This window comes from Anas platyrhynchos, chromosome 2, assembly GCF_047663525.1.
Source record: "Anas platyrhynchos isolate ZD024472 breed Pekin duck chromosome 2, IASCAAS_PekinDuck_T2T, whole genome shotgun sequence".
Taxonomy (NCBI): Eukaryota; Metazoa; Chordata; class Aves; order Anseriformes; family Anatidae; genus Anas; species Anas platyrhynchos.
Genome location: NC_092588.1, coordinates 73,605,447 through 73,629,700, shown reverse-complemented (window position 1 = coordinate 73,629,700; position 24,254 = coordinate 73,605,447). Strand labels below are relative to the sequence as shown.

At 34.8% G+C, this 24,254-nt stretch overlaps 1 protein-coding gene across 11 annotated transcripts in view; it reads left to right on the top strand.

Annotated features, from left to right (window-relative positions):
- ABCA13 (ATP binding cassette subfamily A member 13) overlaps positions 1–24,254 on the top strand; it is a 189,818-nt gene that overhangs the window by 26,705 nt on the left and 138,859 nt on the right. For 10 of the 11 annotated variants that reach the window (XR_011807700.1, XM_072034942.1, XM_072034941.1 and 7 more), the window contains exons 15-24: positions 410–549; positions 1,871–1,988; positions 3,845–8,539; positions 11,535–11,641; positions 12,571–12,689; positions 13,989–14,161; positions 15,752–15,828; positions 16,347–16,468; positions 19,031–19,225; positions 21,318–21,476. Coding sequence is in view for 10 of the 11 variants with exons in the window: in XM_072034942.1 (XP_071891043.1) it covers positions 410–549; positions 1,871–1,988; positions 3,845–8,539; positions 11,535–11,641; positions 12,571–12,689; positions 13,989–14,161; positions 15,752–15,828; positions 16,347–16,468; positions 19,031–19,225; positions 21,318–21,476 (5,905 nt within the window). In the remaining variant the exon portion in view is untranslated. The remainder of the gene's footprint in view (positions 1–409; positions 550–1,870; positions 1,989–3,844; positions 8,540–11,534; positions 11,642–12,570; positions 12,690–13,988; positions 14,162–15,751; positions 15,829–16,346; positions 16,469–19,030; positions 19,226–21,317; positions 21,477–24,254) is intronic. The other variant, XM_072034938.1, reaches the window with a different exon arrangement.

The following is a 24,254-nucleotide window of genomic DNA, read 5'->3' as shown; positions in this document are numbered from 1 at the left end:
GATCTAAAAGGCTTGTGTGAGATATAAGAAACATCAAAGGGGAGTTACAAAGTATACTAGGAGGGGTACTGCAGCCTGAGATTGCTTTCTGAACACATCAAGCAGTCATTATTCTTCTGATTCAGTGGAAAAACATTCATCTTTTTATTAAGTTTTAATTTGATTATTATTTTCAATTATTCAGCTTGAAATCCATAGAATTACTTTAATGGTGTTAAACGAGGCTATATTACAAACAAATCAGTATATCAATAAAGTGCTTAAAAACAGGATAGAATTTCATTATTCTTGCTTAGCTATGTAAAGCATGAGTGTAATTCTGCTAAGCTGGAGTTATATTTTTACTGAATGGATGTCCTCCGTCATCACTGTTTTAACCATGGCAGTTTTGTTCTCCGTATCATTTCAGAATTAATAATACACTTGAAGAAATCCTGTTTGCCTTTGAGGGAAATACATTCTGGAAGGATTTAACAACTTTTGTCCAGTGGACATGCAAGGTAGCTCAATACATGAACAAGAAAGTGGGCTCCACAGAAGGTCAGTCAGGTGAGGAAATAGTTACTCCACAGCATAGGATTTATTCTGAAAGTTCTATGTCTATTTTAGAGTACGTTATTCCTCATCAGGGGAAAAACTGAAGATTTTTATATTTGTGAGCCATTTATGTCTCCCATATTCTGTCAGGAAAGCTTCTTAATTGCAGAATATAAAGGGGAGACCGCATAAGCTGGTTCCTCACTAGAGGTATTCCTAGGCTGGTCTCAAATTAATGCAAGGACTTCAAACTTGATTTCCTTCATCCCATCCTGTGATATTCCAGATGTTCTGGCCCATCTGCTGATAACTTTTTTGAAATACATTATTTTTTCCTTATTTGGTGGAAAACTGATTTTCAGTGGAAAATTGAGAGATCTCAGATCTCTCTTGAGGAATGGGAGAGCTTTTCCCATTTCAGAATCATTTCTGATTAAACATTTGCTCTTTTGAACATTTTGTAGCACAAATGAGCTGTGAAGCATGGCACAATACGGCTGATCCAAACAGCTCTAGAAAATGACTTCCCCAATATCATCCACTTGTTTTCTTTAAGTATTTTTCCTGTGTCCCAATTCTTGCTGTTTTGTTTGTTTTTGTTTTAAATTATTGAGATCAATGAAAGATCTTGGTCTTGCTAAAGATTTGTTTTTCCAAACATTTTGTCTGCAGAGCTAATCAGAATTGTACTGAATACTTCATCTGTAAGTGGGCTGGTAAAGAATGTAATGCAAAAATAAGCAGGTTTTTTAATCAAAGAACTGTGTTAGTGAACTGTTCAAATGTGAATTGATTGCATAGGTTTTTTAATCTATTATAGTTTCAGATTTGTTGGTTAACTAGGCAGTAATAAGTGAATTTTGTAAGACTGCTTTCTTTTTACTGAAATTCCAATGAAAAAGAAATAGTAATGTTCTTTCAGTGCTGACTGCAGCACTAAGTGCACTCTTTATTATAAAGCTGATCTTTTCCCTCCCAGTATTTCTGCAGTTCATGTATAATTCAAAATACACCTTCTACCTTTTCTACCTATACCTTTTCTTTCATAAGGAATTGGCTGATATAGATGTGTCTTATGTAGAGCTGATATTTACTGATTCTGTATTTCATTCCTTTAAATCATTCAGTAGAACTAAGATCAAACTCTTTACTAAAAATTGCATGTTTATTTCCTTTAAAATGTACTTTACTGTATTTCTTTCTCTTCACAAATTCAAGTCCTAAGTTTGGTAGGAATCTTTCAGGTTGTTTCAGTGGGAGTTATCAAGTTGTTCATAATTGTACACAGTTTTCTTGATGTCTTTTGGTGTTGAAATTTGTATTTTCTCTGCAGATGGACTAGAAGCAACTCTATGTTCTAGACAAAAGCTCAGTTTGGAGATGATCTTAGGTCATTATTTAGTATTTCTGCAAGATTTACCAGATTATTCCTCAGTTATTTCCTGGTCACGGTAAGGTTGAAATAGTCAGTGTAATTTCTTTGTTTAATGGTGTTTTCCACAAATCCTTTACACCACCTGCACTTTGGACAGACACTTGTAATTCTTGAACATAATTACCATGCCTTTTTTTTTTTTCACCAAATGGCTAATGCTGCTCAGTGTTACTTGGAAGAAATGGGATGGAGTCCTGACAGTTCCTGTGTATTGTTACAAAGCCTCCTTATCACTGTTACATACATTATAGCCCTGATGAACAGTACAACAGAAGACATTTAATCATCATTCTGTTAAAATAAGAAAAAATAACCATTACAGAAAAGCCTCAGGCTAGTTGTTCATTGCTGCCTGTGTCGTTTAATGCTGTTAACAGTTCACCATGCTATGTTGGTGATCACAGTTATTAATAGATGAGAATACTTTCCAAGTTAGTGAATACTTAGAATACTTTCTAAGTTTCTGGACTCTGAACTTTATTTTTCATTATGCTGCTATTGAGATCTTTACTAACTCAATGCCTGGTTTAACCTGTAAAATGGAAGTAACCACCATCAGTGCAATAAAGGATGAAGAATCAAAAGTTTATAAATTATGTGTTGCCTTCAGTATGCCTTAGTTGCATATTGAATATTGCCTCCACTGTTAGACAGGCCATCATACTGTGCTTTTCATTCAAGCAGAACTTAACAGGGAGGTCAGTAGCTTGATTAAAACGGATTCTAGAAGCAAGTAACTTCTGATTTGGGTTTTCAAAATCCTAGATGTTCTTAAAATTTGGAGTACAAAAAAAATGCTTGTGAACACAGATTTTTATTTCACCTGAAATACTGTTTCTAAAGAATGCAGTATGCTGTACTACTAACAAAATCACCCAACTGCTTATTGTGTCTTTCTATATTATACGTGCAAGGTATATTTCTTTGTCTATATGTCTAAGAAACAAATTCTACGTGGGGAATGCTTTCTTTTCAATGTTTGACATATTGGTTTCTAACTAGAACAAGTAATTCCAGTAACAGAGACACATTCCCTCACAAACCTTTTTAATAGTGTGTGGTTTTCTGCTTTTAAACTATTAAAAAAAACAACCAACCAAACAAACAAACAAAAAAGACCACAACACATTTAAGGATAATCTGTCTTCAGCTTGTGACCTTTTGCATTGGAATACTCCTTCCTCCATGCATCTCAATCTTGACCAGACCACCTTCACAGAGTTGTAATGTTTTATACGAAAATGAAAGCATTTTTTCCATTTTGAGAAATAATACTGACACTATGGAAAAATCAATTGGAGCATTACTTTTAAGTGTAATTTCATTCCTCTCACTTCCCCGATATTAAAATAATGGTATTCATCTATCAGTCATCAAACAGAAAAGTTTTCACTTTAAATAATTATGATGAAAAAAATAATATATATTTCTTCAGAACTCATGGGAATGTAGAATTTTTATCACTTCTATTGATAAGTTCCTTTCTATAAACTAATTCATTTGTGAAGCAGAAAATGTTTGCTCTTTTCAGCAGCAGAAAATGTGAAGTGCTTAAATCAAAAGGACTGTTGTGGCTTACGGACTTGATCACTGAGAAATGCACACTTCTTTAACTTAGATGCCTATATTCAAATTTCAATTTGAATATGGCTGTGACTTTTCAGTATTTTTGCCATGAATTTTAAAATCAAAGTGATTGTCAGTTGAGCTATTTCAGGTCTTATAATAATTAATGGGTAACTGATGTTTAAATGATTGTTGAACTTTCTTTGACTTAAGTAAATATATTCTTATATATAGAATATAGATACATTTAACCATTTATTGTCTGCCTGCTAGGTATCAAGAAAAAAAATGTGCTTAATATTTCAGGAACTTGACATCTGTAAAAGAGTTTTGGAAGACAGAAGATAATTTATGGATTTCTGGTGAAAAGGAAATGGATCATCTTGAAGAAGTCATAGAAGAAATGATAATGCCTGATTTCTCAGCTCTTTCAAGTCTCCAGTCTCTAATGGAAACTGTTCTGAATAATACGATTATATGGATGAAAAATTTTGCTGAGGGAGAGGAATCTGCCACAAACTTCTCACTTGCACTTTCTGACCTCCATAATGAATTGCAAAAAAATTTCCAGGCTCTTCAGAGATCTTGGATGAAAGAGAAGACAGATATTTTCTGGCATATAGTGAAAATTATATCCCTTGAACTTGATTCTATGCTCTCTCATATAAGTCAACTGGAAGAGGAGGAAGTATTGGAGACCTTATCTAGATTTATATTCTCTGCTACAGAAAATAAAAAAAATCTTAATGGAAGTATGCTATTGTTTAAAAATATCCTAACTGATTGGCCAGATTTCAATGTTACTACTTTGAACCGCCTAGAACACTTGAGTGAAAACTTCCGAAAGAATCTCTATGAGGTTGGATCATTGACAGAAAGTCATACCAATGCATCTTTCAGCACAGTTCATGGACGGCATAATGCCTCCTCTTCATTATTCTCAAATGAAACTTTCATATATAAAGTACAAGAGTTAGGTGAAATTGTTCCCAACTTCTTCAAAGACATCCAAAAATTAAACAGTATTACTGTGGACTCAATTTTTCAGATACTTTTCTCTCTGTATCAGAATACTGATTTGCTCCTAAATATTTACAATAACACTTTGTTTGAATTTCTTTATAAGACCTCTAAAGATATTTCATCTTTTCAAGCATGGCATGATCTCCAAGATATGGACCGAGTTTCTGATTTTCTGTTTGAAACTTTCGATCTCCTCTGGAACTTCACCAGTAAGTCTCTCTGTGAAAAATTACAAACCTTTTACAATTACACAGAGTTTCAGGCCCAGTCTCTTGCACAGGAAGGGAAAAAAGAGATGCAAATTGTCTATAATACTCTGAGCAGCCTTAAAACATTATTAATGGATGAAGAGCTTGAAACGGCTGCCTTTTGTTATTTGGAACAATTTTTTGATTTCTCCCTAGAATGCCTGGTAAATAGTGGGTGCATTGATTTTTATCTGTCAAACATTACTTCTCTAAATCACTCAGCAGAAGTTTATAACCTACTTCTGCTTCCATTGGACAGTGTTTTGTTTAATAAAACAAACTTAGGAGATGACGTAAGTGTGCCTTCTGCTTTGCACTGCACTTTTACATGGCTTCAAACCTGGACAGAGATTTTTGAAGAAGCATCCAAAATCTTAAACTTAAATTCAACCTTTTTTGTCTATCTGAGGAATGATTTGGAAGATCTCTCTGAAAGTCTTTTAAATACAACTCACATTGATCTGTGCAATAAAACGGATATGGCTATTGTTGAAGCTACAACAGCAATGCATCTATTGAAAATCATAGTTGAAGGTGGTGATTTAAATGACTGGAAAGATTTTGAAGCTTTCCTTGCTATTCTTCAAAGTGTATTTGAAAATGCAATTAATGCCACAAGCTCACTTAAAGGTAACAGTTTAGATGATATTTTAGAAATGATAGGAATCATGATAATTGAATTGCAGCAATCTATACTGAAGGTTGTTAATGGAGATTTTTTGAATTCTTGGCTTGACGCTTCCATCTTAGAAGGATCTGGAGGAAAAGAAATGGGTTCCAGTGTATTTTCTATTGGAAATTCACTTTCTGCAATTCTCAAACTCTCCCCGAAAGAACTTGAATTTGTTCTCACTGAGATAAAAGACACAGCTGATTTCTTAAGAAATGTACCTCAAGGCAAATATTTGGCTTGTGTCAGTATTTTCAAGAATATGACCAAATTAATTTTGGACAATACTCTGAAAGACCTAAACTATTCACAAATGAAATTTTCATCTCATCTTCATGTCTTTCTGAACTCTTATAGTATAGTAGATGGAGTAGAGGATTGTAATGGATGGATACGTGGATTTAGTAATCTCAGTGAAAAATACAAATCAGCATCTCACCTTGAAAATGCAAAACATGTTTTATTTCTACTGGAATCTTTGGGAAACACTGAGACAGATACTAAGCTAATGAACATGATAGATTTTGTTAATTTGGTTTTTAATCTAATTCTCCCTGAGTGCTCTGTAACTAGTTCTGATGTGATTTGTGTTAGTGTATATTTCAATGTTATAGCAAAAACTTTAAAATTAATTCTCCCTGAATTTCATATTCAAGATGATACTAGTGCACTTGAATTTATTTTTACACTCTTAAATAATTCTGGGAGGCTAATAAAAACGGCTGTCAACAGCTTAATGGGGTACTCACACTATACATCAAATGATACCCATTTTAATCTGTCAGTCCATGAATCTAACAGGACTTTGAGGATGTTCCTTAAACCCTTCCATCAAGTTCTGCTTTCCTCAAAAGAAATTTTGGCAGAAATTAAAACTCTTCTAAAAAATGAAACTTTTGAAATACAAGAAAATATCTCTCTGTTGGATATTGAAATTGATGAGAAAAATATTGGTTTCTGGATGGAGTTCTTTCAAGATGTGATTAGTAGACTTGACTCAAACTTGTCTCATGAATTGCAGGGTGACAACAACACATTTTTACAGACACTGATAGAAAAAGTATCTGTGAATGCTGAACTGCTAAAAAAGGCACTCAAAATTTTCAAGTCTTCTACTACCACTGCTTTTCCAATAAGAAATGATAAAGAGTTTCTAGAGCATGTTGTAACCTTGGTGCAAAATCTGAAGAGCATGGATATTGAATTCTTGATAGGTCAATTTAAACAAGTCCAGAGGAGCCTGGATAATTTTTTTAAAAATGTCAAACCTTTGCATATTGAGAGCTCTGAGTTAGGGCTCTTAATAGACTGGTGGGATGCATTTGAGAACAATTCATGTAATTGGAACCTGACCACCTTATGGCAAATCACACGACTTTTTCAAGCAGAGGAGCTCTCTGATGTAGAAGAGATGTTCCATTTCCTCCTTGATGTTATCAACCTTACAGAAAGATTAGCTCATAGAAACATCACAGAAGCACTAGCTGAAGTATACGCTTTTGTACTGACTCAGGAAGCAAAAATGCCAATGTTTACAAAAGAGGAATTCTCTAATCAAGTAGAAAGTCTACTGATGTTACTGGAGACATTGACAGATATGCCTGATGAACCTGCAGACGTCTCAGTTTGTTTTTCTGCAGCATTCTGCTGGGCTCTCACAACAGTAACACCTCGGAGTGATCCCACTTTTAAACCTTGTGACTTTGCACAAACCAATTTTTCTCTGAATTATAATGCAATCTTCTATGCCATTAAGGAAATGAAACTCGTCACTGTGAATGACAATTCATTGTGCACTTTGGAAGATTTTCAGACAGACATCACTCACAATCTGACTTGCTTTTTTCATCAGATTAAAGAATGGAACTCTATTCTTTTGAAATTTTCTGAGCTCCATCGTGTAAATGGTTCAGTTCTCAAAGAGCTACAGGATTTTTGGGATGAACTGTTCCTCTATGCTGTGCCACTGCAAGCAAATGATACAAACTCAGGAAACTGTTCCTCCACATTAAAGAGACAAGTGGCTTTACAGGTCATAGAAATTCTGAGCAATATACAAGTGGAGGAAATGGAGATGGCTGAAGATGTTCTTGAATGGTTGGATAATCTTTATGGTGGTCTAAATTGGAACAGACACTCAAGAATATCACTTATAAAGACTGTTCTTACTAATGTCAAGAATGTGACTAGTGAAGTTTCTGAACTCTTGGATGCAGAAGCTGTCCTTTCTTTTCTTTCTATAGTTCAGCCTTTAATGGCAATGTCTTCTGTTGGAAGCCAGGCTTACTCAAAGCTTATGGTATTAGCTGCTTTAAATGATAACAGTAATATATCTGATAACATTGAGAACATCTGGTTGCCTATAGTTAAAAGTATAGAAGATTTACTGGTGAATTTCAATGTTAGACACTTACTTGCAGTGATAGAAAAAGAGTTTCAATTACTAAAGGTAACCAATGGACAGTCCTCTTCAAAGACTCTTCATGTATTCACGCAGCAATTTAACATATCATCTGTAGAAGCTATGTTAAGAAATTTTGAAGACATACAACAGATTGTGAACAGCTTTATGTGCGAGTGTAACAATAAAAATTATTCTAAAATTATGAAAACTCTGATCCTCCTTATGACTAATGAAAATTCATCAGATTTACTGCTGTTTGTCGAAAATGTTGTTGACTTTCTGGAACTATTCCAAAATAAGTCTAAAGGAGATTACACTGGTATGCTGTTTGATGGTCATCTTGACAGAAAAATATCAAATAATACTTATATTGCTAATTCAGTTTTGCAAAGCAGTCTCCTTCATATGATTTCTGACTTTGCTATTACAGAGGAAGCTTGGCATGCAAACAATACTGAGCTTCAGATAGTCGACTTGATTAATTCATTTTTTTATTATGCACAATATGGAAAAGTTTCTACTCTGTCCCAAAAGAGAACTCTAGAGATCTTGCAAGAGATCCTGCAAATGATCTTTCCATCTTTCGCAGAACATGACAGAAACAAAACACCCTTTTTACTAAAGGATTTACATGAGGATATAATGGCAGAAATGAGGTGAGCATTTTCTATGTACTGTTTTAAGTGTGCTGAGAATCAGCAGTGAAAAAACAATTCTTTGTAAGCAGCTTGATCTAGTCTTTAATTTTATTTCAGATTTCCTTCTTTGATTAAAACAATATTTATTTGTTTCACATTATTTTGTGCAGACCAGACATATTTGTTATCAAACTATATTGTTTGGACAAGGTTGTTTATGTGTCTAGTAATCTGTATTGAGACTCAAGGTGAATTTTTGTATATTATTATAGAACCAAATATTTTGAATATATGAATGTTTTAAAAACCTTGGAGCTCAGAAAGCTCAAATCCACAGTTAACAATGGGAAATGGTTATTTGGGCTGTGGAGTAGAATATTAACAGATAATTGGGATTATTTTTTCTTCTTCCTATATTCAAATGTAGATATACTGTATTAGAAATGTCTTCAGATTTCATTCAAATGTATAACTTACAAACTACAAATCCTTTTCATTTTCCTATGACTAGGTTTCAGTACTGTACACAGAGTGACTCAAGTTTGTCCACTAGCTCCTTCAAGAATTTGTTCTGAGCACAGAAAAGGGTATAGCATATGCATACTTTTTCAATAATAATGAGAAAATTCAGGAAGCTCTTGTTTTAGTTCTTTATACAAGGAAAAAATAAATGGAGAGAAAACCAAAACAAACCAACCAACAAACCAAACAAACAAAAACCAAAACAAAACAAAACAAAACAAAAATTTTTTTGGTCCTCCTCCTCTTAAAAACCCACATTAACACCAAGTGAAAATAACTTAAAATTGCTGGTGACTTATGCAAACATGATGTCCCTTTTGGGACCGTGAGTATAGAATATATATATATTTGAATGTATATAAAGTTGTTCAGATAATATATATCTATGTGTATAGTATGTATTATAATATTATCAGTTAACATCAGTTGATGAGGGAAGATGGACTGATGTCATCTACTTGGACTTTTGTAAAGCTTTTTTGTCACAGTGCCGCATGACATCCTAATCTCTGAATTGGAAAGATACGGATTTGAAGAGTGGCCCATTCAGTGGGTAAGGAATTGGCTCAGTGGCTGCACCCAGATAGTATGTCGAGGTCTATGTCCAGATAGAGGCCAGTGACAAGTGATGGCCCTCAGGGGTTTCTCTTGGGATCTGTGCTTTTCAGTATCTTTATCGATGACATAGACATTGGAATTGAGTGCACCCTCAGCAAGTTTGCAGATGACACCAAGCTGAGTGGTGTAGTTTATACTAAAGAAGGAAGAGATGCCATCCAACTGGACCTGGATAGGCTGGAGAAGTGGGCCCATGTGAACCGCATGAGGTTCAACAAGTCCAAGCATAAGGTACTGCACCTGGGTTGGGGCAATCCCATACATGAGTACAGTCTGGGAGAAGAACTCATTGAGAGCAGCCCTGCAACAAGAAACTTGGGGGTTCTGGTGGATAAAAGGCTTGACATGAACCAACAGTGCACGCTGGCAGCCTACAAGGCCAACTGCATTCTGTGCTCCATCAAAAGAGGAGTGACCAGCAGGTCGATGGAGGTGATTGTGCCCCTCTACTCTGCCCTCACGAGTCCACATTTGGAGTACTGCATCCCGGTCTGGGGTACAGAGCACAAGAAAGATGTAGACCTCTTAAAATGAACCCACAGGAGGGCCACAAAGGTGATCAGAGGGTACCTCTCCTATGAAGAAAGGCTGAGAGAGCTGGGGATGTTCATCCTGGAGAAGAGAAGGCTCTGGAGAGACCTCATTGCAACCTTTCAGTACTTAAAGAGGGCTTATAAAATGGATGGAGAGGGACTCTTTACTTGGGTAGATGATGATAGCACAAGGGGGAATGGTCTTAAACTAAAAGAGGATAAATTTAGACTAGTCATTAGGAAGGAATTCTTCACTGTAAGAGTGGTGAGACACTGGCATAGGTTGCCCAGGGAAGTTGTGGATGCGCCCCATCCCTGGAGGCGTTCAAGGCCAAGTTGTATGGAGCCTTGGCCAACCAGATCTAGTGGGTGGTATCTCTGCATATGGCAGGGGTGTTAGAACTAGATGGTCTTTGGTGTCCCTTCCACCTCAAGCCATTCTATCATTCTATGATATACAGTTAATTTTTATATATACTCATACATATAATAATATATGCTCACATATAAAGTTATTCATTTTAACAAATATATTTTCTGAGGAAAATTCAGCCCAAGATCATTTTTGACAGGTTCCTGTAATATGTAATCTAGCAGCAAAAGAAACTTTCCTTTTGGGAAACCTTTACTGACAACTCATATAATAAAAGTACCACTAGACAAGTGTTGCTGCTTTTAAGTAATACTCAGTGAGTGAATCCCACAAAACGTTTGCTTTGGTTGCAACACAGATCTGTAGGGTGTCTTTCTTGTGGGACTACTGTTTCTACTGACATAACCCAACAAAGAAACAGCATAATGGAGATGATGCATGACTCCAATGTGTTTTTCAGACCTTTATGAGCCACTTTATACAAATATGTCAGACTAATGGTCAGTGTTAGCCCAGGAAATTGAAAGATCAAAAGCAATGTTAGAGATGTTATTTATTTTCCCCAAATGCTGATTTTTGGAGCTGTTCAGTATTCTGCTTTTTGCCATCAAATCAGTAGGTCCTGTGAGCTCTGAGTTTCTGCAAACTAACTTAACAATGGTTATGATTTTGCTTATTCTGCTGGAGTACTTTTTTGCACTCCTAAGGTCATAAGAAATCAGATCATATTTTACCTTGATGAAAACCTGCTTTTTTTTTCTTTTTGTTATTTGGAAGTTTTATGGTCTGATTCTGAAATAGTTCAGACAAATATAATAGCATGTCAGACCAATGGATAGTCATATAACTGTTAATTTTGAAATCCTAACATGATCCATTGTGATTGTAATTGTATGGTGTCACTTACTGAAAATATTCTATGATATCCTTGTTTTCTTATAATGTTTTCTTATTAATCTTTCCACAGAGCATCTAAGATATGCCAGATTCTTCAGGAAAGTTTACACCCTGCTAGTGTTCAACTGTTGCATAAGTTGCAGTTTGCTATTTTGAATATTCTTAAAATCTTTTCAGGTTGGTTACTGTTGTAGTGACTGCTTGTGTCACCATATATGTTAGTAGTGTAGTGTTAAGACTTTCCTATGAGCAACCCTTTGTAAAATTCAGTAAATTTGGGTTATGTCAAGTAGGGCAAGCATACTGATGCAGGAAAATGATCCTAGCAATGACACAGGAAAATATTTTTGACGCAGATCACATAAAGGGATAATTTTCAGAATGGCCACATTGATTTAAAATCTCAGTGAAAGCAGGTCTTGCAACTATTCCTCTCTTCTTTCATTTTTAGTCATGTCCCCTCTTCCTGCACTTGCTCTGACACACTAGGACCTCTTCATCCTCGATTCAACTGTCAAACCCAGTATAGGCATTTAGGCTTTGTCTCACCTTTTTCTACTGGACATTTTGCTGTTAGGCTAGTGAATTGAATCAAATTGCAGCAGTTTTTTAATGAGCTAGTTTTGTTGTTGTTGTTGTTGTTGTTGTTGTTTTTTTAAATGCAGCTTATGGCTGATAGAAAGGAAAAATGGGGCAAGTGTATAAATGAAGTTTCGCCTTTGGATTGAGCCAAATTGAGTTAGTGGATTGGCTACCTGTAGCTGAATAACTTCACCTTCAACCCTTCAACAAATTGCTCTCATTTGAATGCCTTAGTTTTATTCTTTGCATATGGGTGCCCAAGACCAGCACTTTGAGAAAAGCTCTGTAGTGATGTAAGCATATAATTTTGTATTATGTTATGGAGAACAGTAATGGAAATTTAATCAAATAAGCCTTTTTTGTTCTTTAATGGAAAATAAATCTAACCAGAAATATTTCGCAGCGCCTTTAGCTATCATTCTTTTTAAAAACTTTTCTGTCCCCATTTTTTTGGTCAAGTTTTAATCTGATGACAGTGATTATTTATTTTTAACTGATTAAGCTTTGGACATTTTCTCTTGCAGAAGAACCAGCTGTCACCAGCAACCTTTTCTGTGTTGTCACAAAGTGTAAAGATGACATAATGAGTCATTTACTTGTCTCTGTCATTGAAGGAATCAATTTGGTTCAAGATCATTATCAGGTTTGAGTGGTTTCCACACCTACAGGTGTTATGTACAGATGCATTAAACTTTGGGAACTAATGTCAGGAGTATTTTTTTCCTGTTGTCTGAATGATTGCTTCCCATATTGGCTTTACAAAGCTAAGGTTTATATGGATATAGTTTTGAGGAGTTTTACTGTGATACATAGAAGGAATTCTTAGGTATATATTAGTGAGCTTTGACTGCTGTAAATATAACTAAAACTACTGTATCATGAATAATTAAAACACCATTCAATACCAAACAGCAGATCATTTTAGTTTTTAAATATTGCGATACTGCTAATCTCATGAATAAGAGTACATTTATTCTTTTAAATCTTTACAGAAACAGATGTAAGATCAAGCTAAATACAAATAGACTTCTTAGCCAGAGTCATTCCAGCTAAAATAGCAATTGTCATCACCTGTTGGGGTCAGTTTTTGTTTTTCTTAAAAGTACATGAAATTTCCAGCAGTCCTGGTTGGGAGAAGTAACATTTAGCATTTCAGTCACTTGTCCAATGCCGGAAACGGGCCTTTGGATATCACAGACAGACACGTGCATTCATGCTTGCATATACACTCACATAGAAAATACTAGCTTCATGCTTTTAGGACAAAATTTACTTCCCCTGTTCATGAAACAGCTTTTCTAGTCTTTACTCTGTCTACCTGGAGATTTTTGCTGACATGAATAGAAATTCAATATTTTAATGTAAACAAGATGTCAGAAACACCACTCAGATCTCAAAGTAGTCTTTTGCTGAAGAGATACATTTTTGGAGTCTCCAGTGCTCCATGACATACTTCTGCAAAAAAATGAAAAAATAAAGCAAGATCAGAAATGTGAATTTTGACTTTTCTCCTGAATTCTATGCAAAGCATAATACAAGAAATGTCTTTTACATGGGTATCCAGAATTTTCAGTTTGCTGAAAAGAAAGTGATACTTAGACCAGTTATTTAAGAAAACTAAAAAATGGTTAGCCTAAAATTATCAAAACATTTTATTGAAATGAAATTTCACAAATTTTGGCATTTCTGTTATTAGATGAACATCCTTGATGTTAGACCAAATTCACAAGCACACTTCTTTTCAAAACTGAAATATTTGAGAATTCTGTGGCTCTTGAAAACCTTTGGTCCGGTTTCAGCTGCAAATACAATGGATAAATGAATAGTACCTTACCCACATTCTCATTTGAAAGTATGTCTTATTTGATTGCCAAGACCTTCTACTTCAAAAAATAACATGATCTCATGAATTTGCTAAAAAATTGATCACTCTGTTTTGCAGGATATTGAAAGAAAGTGGCTTGCTTTCAACAAGGGGGATTGTGAGAGTATGGCATATATAAACCAGAAACTTTCAAATACTCTGGAGAATTTCCTGAGAGCCTTACAGAATACCACTGATGGCAGCTGTGAATGTCAACTAATGTCGGGGAACATTCAGAGACGCTTGCAAATGTAAAGCCTTTTACGTTTTGGTGCTCAAAATGTTTCTTGTTAGTGATGCTATTTTGTGCTTGTATGTTATAAATTATGTAATTACAGGAGAAATACTTTTAATCAAAGTCTCTTTAAGCTTTGTTCATGCAGCTGAAAGTTGAGCAGATACAATGCACAAATTATTTAGGTTCCAATTTGGTAAAATCCTGGATATTTCCAAAAGCATTTTTGCTTTTGCTGAGCACTTGCAACAGATCTTGCTGCTTCACAAGAAATGCTTTAAATCACAACTAAGAAAATAATTATTTTCCATTACCTCAAAATTTTGTTATCTTATTTTTATATATATATATATATATATATATATATTATTTAAAGCTGTTTTGCTATGCCCTTGTCCTCTCAGCAGCTGGAAAACATTAAACATTTCAGAAAACATTAAACATTCAGGTCAGTTCAGACAGTCAGAAACATGGGATGGTGCTTGTAAACTATCAGGATTGAGCGCTGAATAATTTCAAATATTTGTTTTTTACTTGTGAAAAAATAGTAGATTTTAAGTGAACAAGTAAAACTACTGTGATAGATTATTTCAAATGAATTGTCAGTTAAAAGTGGCCCTTATAACTGTTGCTGTTGTAGTATAGCTGATTATTTGTATAATAGGCTTAAATGTGTATTGCTGTAATAACATGGAAGAACGTGAGCCTGGATGTTCTTCTTTTAGGCCATATACTTGCATCCAGTGTTTTAATGGCAAATAATATCTGAAGTGTCTATACTCTGCATTACTTGAAGTAGAATTAGATAGACTAAATTCATTACTCTTCTCCGGTGAGGCTGCACCTTGTGTACTGTGTTCAGTTTTGGGCTCCTCACTACAAGAAGGACATCGAGGCCATGGAGCATGTCCAGAGAAGGTCTACGAAGCTGGTGAAGGGTCTGGACCACAAGTCCTATGAGGAGCAGCTGAGGGAACCGTTTTTTTTTTTTTTAGGCTGGAGAATAGGAGGCTCAGGGGAGACCTTATTGCTCTGTACATCTACCTGAAATGAAGGTGTGGGGAGCTGGGGGTTGTCCTCTTCTCACAGGTAACTAGTGATAGGACTAGAGGGAATGGCCTTGAGTGCCAGGGGAGGTTTAAGTTGGAAATTAAAATTCCTATCTTCTCAGAAGGAATAGTCGGGAGTCAGAATGGGTTGCCCAGGGAGATGGTGGCATCACCATCCCTGGGGGTGTTCAAGGAAAGGCTGGACCTGGTGCTTAGGGACATGGTTTAGTGGGTGACATTGGTAATAGGGTGATGGTTGGACCAGATGATCCTGAAGGTCTTTTCCAACATTAATGATTCTATGGTTTGGGTCAGCAGTGCTTTGTATCCCTAGGTTTTTAATCTCTTGGTTAAAATTTATTAAGTTTATAAAAAATAAATTTAAATTTTATTAAAAATAAGCATGGCATGGAAAGGCGTGTGGACAGTGTGCACAGTGTAACATGACACTTTTGCCTCAATTTATGTCTGTTTCACTATTTGTAATATTTTTTTAATACATACTGAAGTCAATAACTTAGTTCTGATAAAGTGTGAATCTAAGGCTATCATTTCAGGTTGGCTGAAAATTGGGAGCTACAGTTGTCAGAAAATCCTGTGCTAGATTTTCTCAGCAATTTTAATCTTTTGAATGGTGAGTTATTGTTTTCTTCAGTTATTTTTTTGAAAGTCAGTGCTGTATTATTATTTTTTTTTTTTTTCAAAACAATGTCATTGTTTATTTAACTGTAAAGGTATGCTGCTTATGGAGTTTGACAATGTTATACAGGTGCATGTGCTTGCCCTAACACATGACAGCATAGTTTAGCCTGTTCAGTAATATGTGGTGAGTCATTGGAGAGAAGAGAGGACTCAAGTTAGTGGAAGAAGAAAATCTTAAAGGACTAAAGGACAAAAGGCTGCTTCACTGCTTTCATATATTCTCATAATACAGGGTTGTGTGGTAACCCTTGCTCTGTTAGGATAATGCAAACAGATGCACAAGCCCTTCAATCTGGCATAAGAATGACCTTTAAATTTGATATGGAAGTAAATTACATGACATGAAAGTTTTATGCCCTTTGTGACCTCTCAGAATAACTCTAGAGAGGTGGCTACAGTCTGTTGGGAACTTAGATCGATACTGTTGGCATTGTTTTTCTTCTCTTCCAGGTATGAAAGTCAAAGACTGTGTGCAGAATATTACTGAGCTGAGACTGGACATTCTTTCTTCCGTCAACATTTCTGAAGAAACTTTCAGTACCATCTTGGATGCCAGTATCTCTTGTTCAAAGGTAAAAGATCAAAAAGAAGTGTTAAATAAACGGGTTGACACATAGCCTACTCTGACAAAACAAAACAAAACAAAACAAAACAAAAACAACTTGTATGTGTGGGGTCTTCTATTTTTACTTGTCACATGTTGAAAGTAACAATATGAAGCATTAAGAGAAAATCTTACAGTATTAAGAGTAAAACTTACAGCATCAGTCTTGTCTAAATATGATTCTTGCACTCGTTTGTGCTGACACTGAATTTGAGCTTTGCTATCTTGGTAGTGTTGAGAAGGTGAGACTTCTGAATAAATCATTTTCATCTTCCCACTTCTGAGTCTTGCAATACAGAGTAGTCTGATTTGTTTTATTTTACTCGGTGTGCTCCTCATTATATTCTTACTTGAATTTTGCATTACCTTCATTTTATCTGTTTACTTTATGTTGAGTATTGTCTAAAGACAATAAAGACAATAAATAAAGAGATTGTGTAAGTTTTCTGAGTGAAGGACTGTGTATATTGACATTGCTGCTGTTTCTGGTGATCCCTGCAATCATATAGTAGAAATCATGAAAGCTTCTAGCTGACTGCATGTTCCCTCTCCTGTTAATGCCCGTGTGACAAAGGAGTTGGAGGTACATTTGGTATGAAGTAGTCAGGTCCATCAAGCAGACACTAGATGGCACTAATGCTCCACTTGCAAAAACCGGTCCAAGTTTTGTTCATGAGCGTGTCTATTGAAGAAAGCAGTTCAAACAATCGTAACTACTTGTAGATTATATGTTCTTCTGCTCCTTTGGCAATGTGGCTTCCTTTATTGTTAGCTTGTTATTTTAATACCGGTAAATGGTAATGAGAGAAGTCATCTGGAAGTGATTCAGTTAAATGGGATTTTGTGCACCTTTGATCTTTTGGAATAATAATGCTAATTGACTGACTTTTCAAATAATTTTCTATTATCTCTCTCTCTTTTTTTTTTTTTTTTTTTTTTTTTTTTTTTTTTGTTGCCAGTGTACTATGTAGAGTTTGGATATATATGCACATATCTCACATTTGCATATTTACACAGATATTTTTTGTGTGTGCGCATAAGCACTTAATTTTTCCCTCAGTCCAACTGGAGCATTAAAACCTATGTCTCTTAGTGATTATACAATATATACAAATACTTTTTCAAGCTATAATTTAAGCATATTACGTTTGTGGTTTACATGGCCACTGTCAGATAAACCTCATGATACTCACAAACCCCTTGAAGCCCTGGATTTCTGTGATTGTATAGTACTAATGTGCTTGCTTCTGGGATAGTTGCCTACTATAGTTGCATACTTGATGCGCTTAACCTTTCTGCCTCAATATTATGCTCTGGCCATCTTCATTGCCATGGAATTTTATTTAAAACCAGCTCAAAATTTTTAATCTCAAGATTATAAGCATTCATTCACTGAATATAGGAGTTTAGCATAGCTCTGGTACTCACAAAGCTGCAAGGAAAGTTCAGGGGGACTTGATCTACTAATTAAAATACTAAATGAATTAAAAGTGGAGTGAAACTGTAATGTTCTTGTGGGGCATGAATTAAATTTCCTTTAAAACAAGAAGTTCAAATCAGTAACCTCTTATGCTGCTAGTGGAATTACATCTACACTCATATTCTGGTATCTATACAGACACAAAATGTCAATTTTTAAAAGTATAGGAAGTGCTTTGGAATCACAAAGACAAAATTCTAGAAAAATAATCTGAAATTTAGTAGGTTGCAGATTAAAATGTTTATAGGAATTAAAGAATTAAGTTGCATGCCTCAACCAATTGTGGCTCCCAATTTGATTTTGTTGGGGATCCTCTTCCTCACTGGGTGCTGGTACCAGCTGCAGATGTATTCAGTGGAGGCAGTACACCAGGAGGTTCCATCCTGGCGAGTGGATGCCCTGAGTACTGATATATCTGGGCTGCCAGTGTTTGTCTTTGTGTGAAATATTTGTAAGAAGAAAAGTGTAATCCGAGGAGTCTTTATTGTAGTTTCACCCAAGGTCTGCTTGGGCTTTTGTCTCTTCTTCCTGTGTTAAATAATAAAACTTCAAAAGAGTGTTGAACTGAGAAATGTGAGCTGGCTCAGAGTGAACATTGTGTCATCCCTAAGTGTTTTGTGTGTGCCCTCTGAAATAAGTCCATACTGTTTGATTTTTAAAATCCATATTGTTTGATTTTAAAATGATCCACATATCTACATTTTGATCTTCAGGTGTTTCTGCTACGAAGATGTATATCTGATAGAAAGGGGAATGGGAAGCATTGTTAATACACCTGTTTATGGTATCAGTGCCTATAGAATGAATTATTGACCTATTCACAAATGAAAAAATAAATGTTTATAAGAAATATACTTCATCTGTTTATAGGCACATAGAATTTAAAGTGAGAACATACCAATCTGTTAGAGAGCTGTATAGTTCATTCTTTCAGTTCTGTTGACAACTGCAAATTGTTATGCTACTGTGACAAATTCTCATTTTATTGACTATAAAACAAGGTCACGCATTTTGGGGAGAAAAAATATTGATATACATACACTGTGATAGGTTTTTTACAGTGCCTTTGTGGGAGCTTTAACTGGAACATGTGATGAAGAAGTACTTAGCCTGTTGCTAAAGCTACCTGAAAACAACAAAACTTCTCTGGCAGTAGAAGAATTATGTTCTTTACCAGCACTGGACATGTATACCATGTTTGTACTGATTATACAGAATTTGAATTTACGTCATATCATTTACACGGTAAGATGAGGGCGGGGGGAAAAGTCATTCAGTTCTTATGCTTTTCTTTTGAAGGTGGTCTAAAGCATGCAGGGACACAAATGAATAATTCAGTTAATGAATGTAATGAAAGTTGTTACTTCAGATGTCCTTTATGTGTGGAAGCAAGCACTGGCCACATGGTGCTTTTTGTCTTTATTTAGCTCCACAAAACAAATCTAACAGTTGAATGGGAGTGGTAGATCCTACTATATTCCATTTCTTGATTCCTCAGGATAATTATCACTGAGGAGTTAATTATGAAAACATTAGAGAAAACAGAAAGTCAGAGATGCACTTTTATTAATCTTTAGCAGAGTTTGTAGTTCATGGGATTAGTCACTTAATCTCTAAGTGTGAAACACTGATTTGACATCATTGAAACTGAAACCATCATAGAAACCCACATTACATGAATTGCAAACTTATTTCCTAGGAAGAAATCATAGCACTCTGGAACACATTTTATTTGTAGTGGTAATCACACAGAATTTAAGTGGCTCCTTCAGGAAAAATATAAATATTCTTTTCCAGCTCTCAGGATAAGTCTCTCTATAAGGGCAAAATCTGCATATTTTATGTGACCTGAGACAGGTGACTTTAACTTGATTCATAACCTCTCTGTGGTCCTTAACAATGTTTAATGCAACCAAATGATTGTGATTGCAACAGTGTCTGTTGGCATCTACTCAGTCTAATCCAAATGAAAATGCCCTGTAGTTATTTACCCAGGTAGAAGAATCCTAGAAGACTGATGGTGATGGCAGACAGTGTATGTATACTCCTAGAAAATAATGAGAACAATACAGTGCCAAAACTATAATAAAGGGGATGAAGATGTCTGCAGCAAATCTGTTTTGTCTGTATAATTCTAGATAATCTGGAATCTAATGTAGGTTTGCAGTGAGGTACTTCTACTTGTAAGAGCAAAATTATTAGATGGAATTTGTAGTAAATAGCAGTTGTTTACTTCATCTCTTTTGGGGTCATTGTTAAGTACAAAGAGCTGAAAGACAGCTATAGCAGAGTGAGGACATTTTGTTCAAAAGCCATAGATCCTGGATTCTATTATGGGAGGTAGTGGAAGAAAAAGAAGAGAAAACAGTGCTCTTTCAGATGGGCTTTTTTATTGAACCCTGCTGAAGCATAATGAATTCCTAGTACAGAATAAAAAATGTTATTAGCTCATCCTAAATTATTGTGGAAGTTTTGGAATGTTTTAGTCAAATAAAAGTTTATTATGGTATATTTATTTTTTGAATGTGTGAAACCAGGTGAAGCCTGAGAAGGAAATTAGGAACAGACATTATTATAGTAGGAAGTATCTTAGTCAAATACAGGTGGATAAAATAAAGATAATCAGAGGAAGCAGCTGGAAGTATATAATGAGATTATATTGTTTTTATTATCATGCATAGGCAGGTAACTTGATAAATCAGTCTGCATTATCATAACATCTTAAATGGCCTATAAAAATTAGGAAGAGACAGAAAATTCTTATTGTCAAAATGTGTGGTGGCAAAAGCAAAAGGCCAGTTGGACTTTGGTCAAGTAGGGTATGAAAAGCACATAATTATTTCATGTAAAAAACATCATGTATGAAACATGGTAAGGGAGGAACAGATTGTTAGTAAAGTGTGTTTTCTAACATGATTCCTAAAGCAACTAAAGTGGTTACTAAACTTAATTTAAGTTAGAAGTTATTTTAAAAATATTAAACTATTTGCATTGAACGCCCTTAACCTGTTGAAGTAAAGGTTTTCATTTACACTGAATTCCAAAGGGACAGAATGTTGCAGATGCTGTTAGCATGAAGTTGAGTAGGACAGCTCTTCAGCTCTGTATTTACATATGTATTATTGGTATTCTAATTACTTGTATGTCATAGGCCAGTTCTAACATAAGAGAAATTTTATTTACATGAATTTTAGGGTACTAGGGAGCTTTGTTAAATGATTTGCAGGAGTGTTTTGTAATTAGTTTTAGAAACAGAATAATTTTGTGTGTGTCATTGAAGGTTAAAATTTCTTTTTCTATTTGGAATTTACTGCCATAATTTTTCATTCTTTTCAAGAATAAGATACCATCTGAGATGGGCGATGTGCTAAGCACATTGCTGGATGTGGTCTCAAGTATCAGCTCTCTTCTCAATAAAGTCCAGCATATCATGGAAAACCTTCCAGTGTTCCTCCAAGCAATTCAGAACACTGGTGTGCTTGACACATTGCAGCAGGTATGTGTATGATTTTCATTGTGCAGACTTAATTCCCATTGTGAAAATTGCCTTTTTGGGGATGTGTGCTAAGTAAGGAGAAACACTAGTAGAAATTCTATCCTAGAAAGTTAGAGAAAAGAGAGCCCATATACCTTGATCTCTTTCAAGCATGCTGGTGATTTTGAGACCACATCAATGAGTTGTTTGTAATAACTTTTTTTGGCAACTTACGAGAGCATAGCCAAAGAGTTAATATAGTGTTAAGCTACTGATTAATAATATTGCATGTTTATCTGTGATTTGGAAATAGACATACTAGATAGACATACTTTTTTTTTTTTTTTTTTTTTAAATGAATAAGCTATTTCTTATCTATCATCTACTTAGTTTAATAAGAAATACCTTTGAACTTTAAGGAATAAGATGTGCAGTTCTTGGATCAGCACATCTTGTTTTAAATTCTTGTTTTGAAATTTAGAATTCCTGAATTTTAGAATTTTAGAATTCTTGTTTTGTCTGTTTTAATACTCTTGTGTCATAGCTCTGTTTGCTATTTAAAATTAAAGGTTGCCAGAAGTGAGATGATATTTCTTTTGTCCCTGCTATTAAGGATAGTTCCTGTGCACATTTGTAGAGCTAGCACAATGATGTATCTAGTATTGAATAAATCAGGAAAAAGATCTCTCCTTTTGAGGAGGTTCCAATTCCATAAGAAGACCCACTGACCTCTCTGGCATTACCTTATGGGTTTACTACTGTGTGTGGAAGACAGGGTTGAGTCTAAAATTGCACTAAACTCTAAAGATCCCTTAGTGGTAAACATTGCAAAATGTGACTACCATACCTGATAAACAGTGCCTTACATACTGTTTTTCCTAGAGATTTGGATGTTCTCATGAGCTACTAATCTGTATGACTAAACCTCATATTGTAAAATCCTGCTTTGTGCATATTTTTTATATTTATTTAGCCTCTGTTCTTTGGAGTAGCTCTTTCTCAGATACATGCTTTTCATCAGAGACTTACATCTTTTCTATTCTTCTTTAACTAGGTCTGCTTATGCCAGATTTAAGATTTTCCTTCCCACAAAGGAAGTCTCCTTTACAGAGTGAAATATCATAGAATTTCTCAAAAGGTCATTGAAAAAAGTTTGCAAAGGAATAAATCTAACAGCAGAGGGCCATCTGGTCTCAGTTTTAATCTTTGCTCTATGGCAACCCTTGTTATTCTGCAATATAGCACAGATTTAATATCAGAATTTTTGTTCCTTTTTACATTTTTTTTTTTTTTTTTTTTAGAAATTGCTGTTTGTTTTTGTCAGCTAATCTTTTCTGGAGGATTAAAACACTCAAACACTCAGTGCCTATTTCTTTTGTTAATAAATTAACTATGTGATGTTTTTAAGGACCTTTCTGTCTCCAACTCTTATGAAGAGTAAAAGTTGTTTACTTTTAAGTATCTTTTCTGTTTCAGGTTCAATTGCATTTTTCTGCTTTCCAATAAATACCTTTAATTCTTGATTATTTTATTTCCTTCTTGTCTTTTCTATAGTGGCTTGATTTGTGCTACTAAATAAGTGTGTTGCTAAAATGCAGATACTACTTATAAACCTTTCTCCTTAAATATTTTCCTCAATTTCCAAGGAAGTTCCTTCTTCTGGATTTTTACTTTCATGATGACCAAAAGCAAAGTGTTTCAGTGGCCTAGGAAGATAATGATAAGAATAAAGTATGTAAAGCTTTTAAAGCTTTTTAAAGTAAAAATATATGGACCTTAAACACAGAGTAAAATAGATTCTCTCCTTCCTTAACTGTGAATTGAAAAAAAAAATGTTGTAGTATAATTTAAAACAAACAAAACAAAACAAAAAACAACAGTTATGCACATAGTTTTTTTTTTTTCCTCAAGAACAAAATGTAAAGTAAGAAATATTATTTGAATATCTGTAAAATGTGAAGTTGAACTGGTGTGTTACACGTTGTAATAAAAGATGATGTAAAAACTCAATATTTGCCACCCAGTAGTAATTCGAATACAGAGCCGCTTTCTGCTGTTAACTGTATTGAGCGAATGGATAATTCCCTTGAGGAAAAAACACTGCTGATTTCAATCATGATTTTAGCTTGTTTGCTTGCTGTTAGAAATTATTTGCTTATTTTCCAATGTGAAGTTTTGGCCTGTTTGTTACTCATGAATAGATAAGCCCAGGGCTGGAGGGGACTTGCTGAATTACTGAATGCTGTCACTTAATGAAAGGCAACCTCATTCTGTAATCCCTGTGCTAAATTTAACAAGTTCTGTGTTAAAACTATCATTACTAGGAAGCCTCCTGGAGTTATAAATGTGTAAAATTCTGAATTAATTTTATATCTGGCTAGTACATTTGTTCTTGTATCAAAAATGTCTTGTAGCAATTATAACTTCTCTGACTTGTCCACCTGTTTGTAGAAGGCTAGTTATAGTCCTTCCCTGTTTTCCTAGGTTAAATGGATTTCTTTTTGCATTTGTTTTTGTTTTTTATTTATTTATTTTTCTTGTAACAGTCTTGCTATTGTCTCAGACATCCACATCATCACATGTTGTGTTAAGGTCAACCTTGAATGCTGGCAATAAGGAATTTGTACAGTCTTTGAGAGCAAGTATGGCTGGTGACTCTTGTAGTTCTGATCATTCATGTCTATGGCTGCTAAAATGGCTTTCTTGATCTTGCATTCACCTTTTCCATAAGCTTCATATATTTATGTCTCTTATTTCATCAAGGATAAGTAACAAACCCAGGTAAACTTCATTTTATAA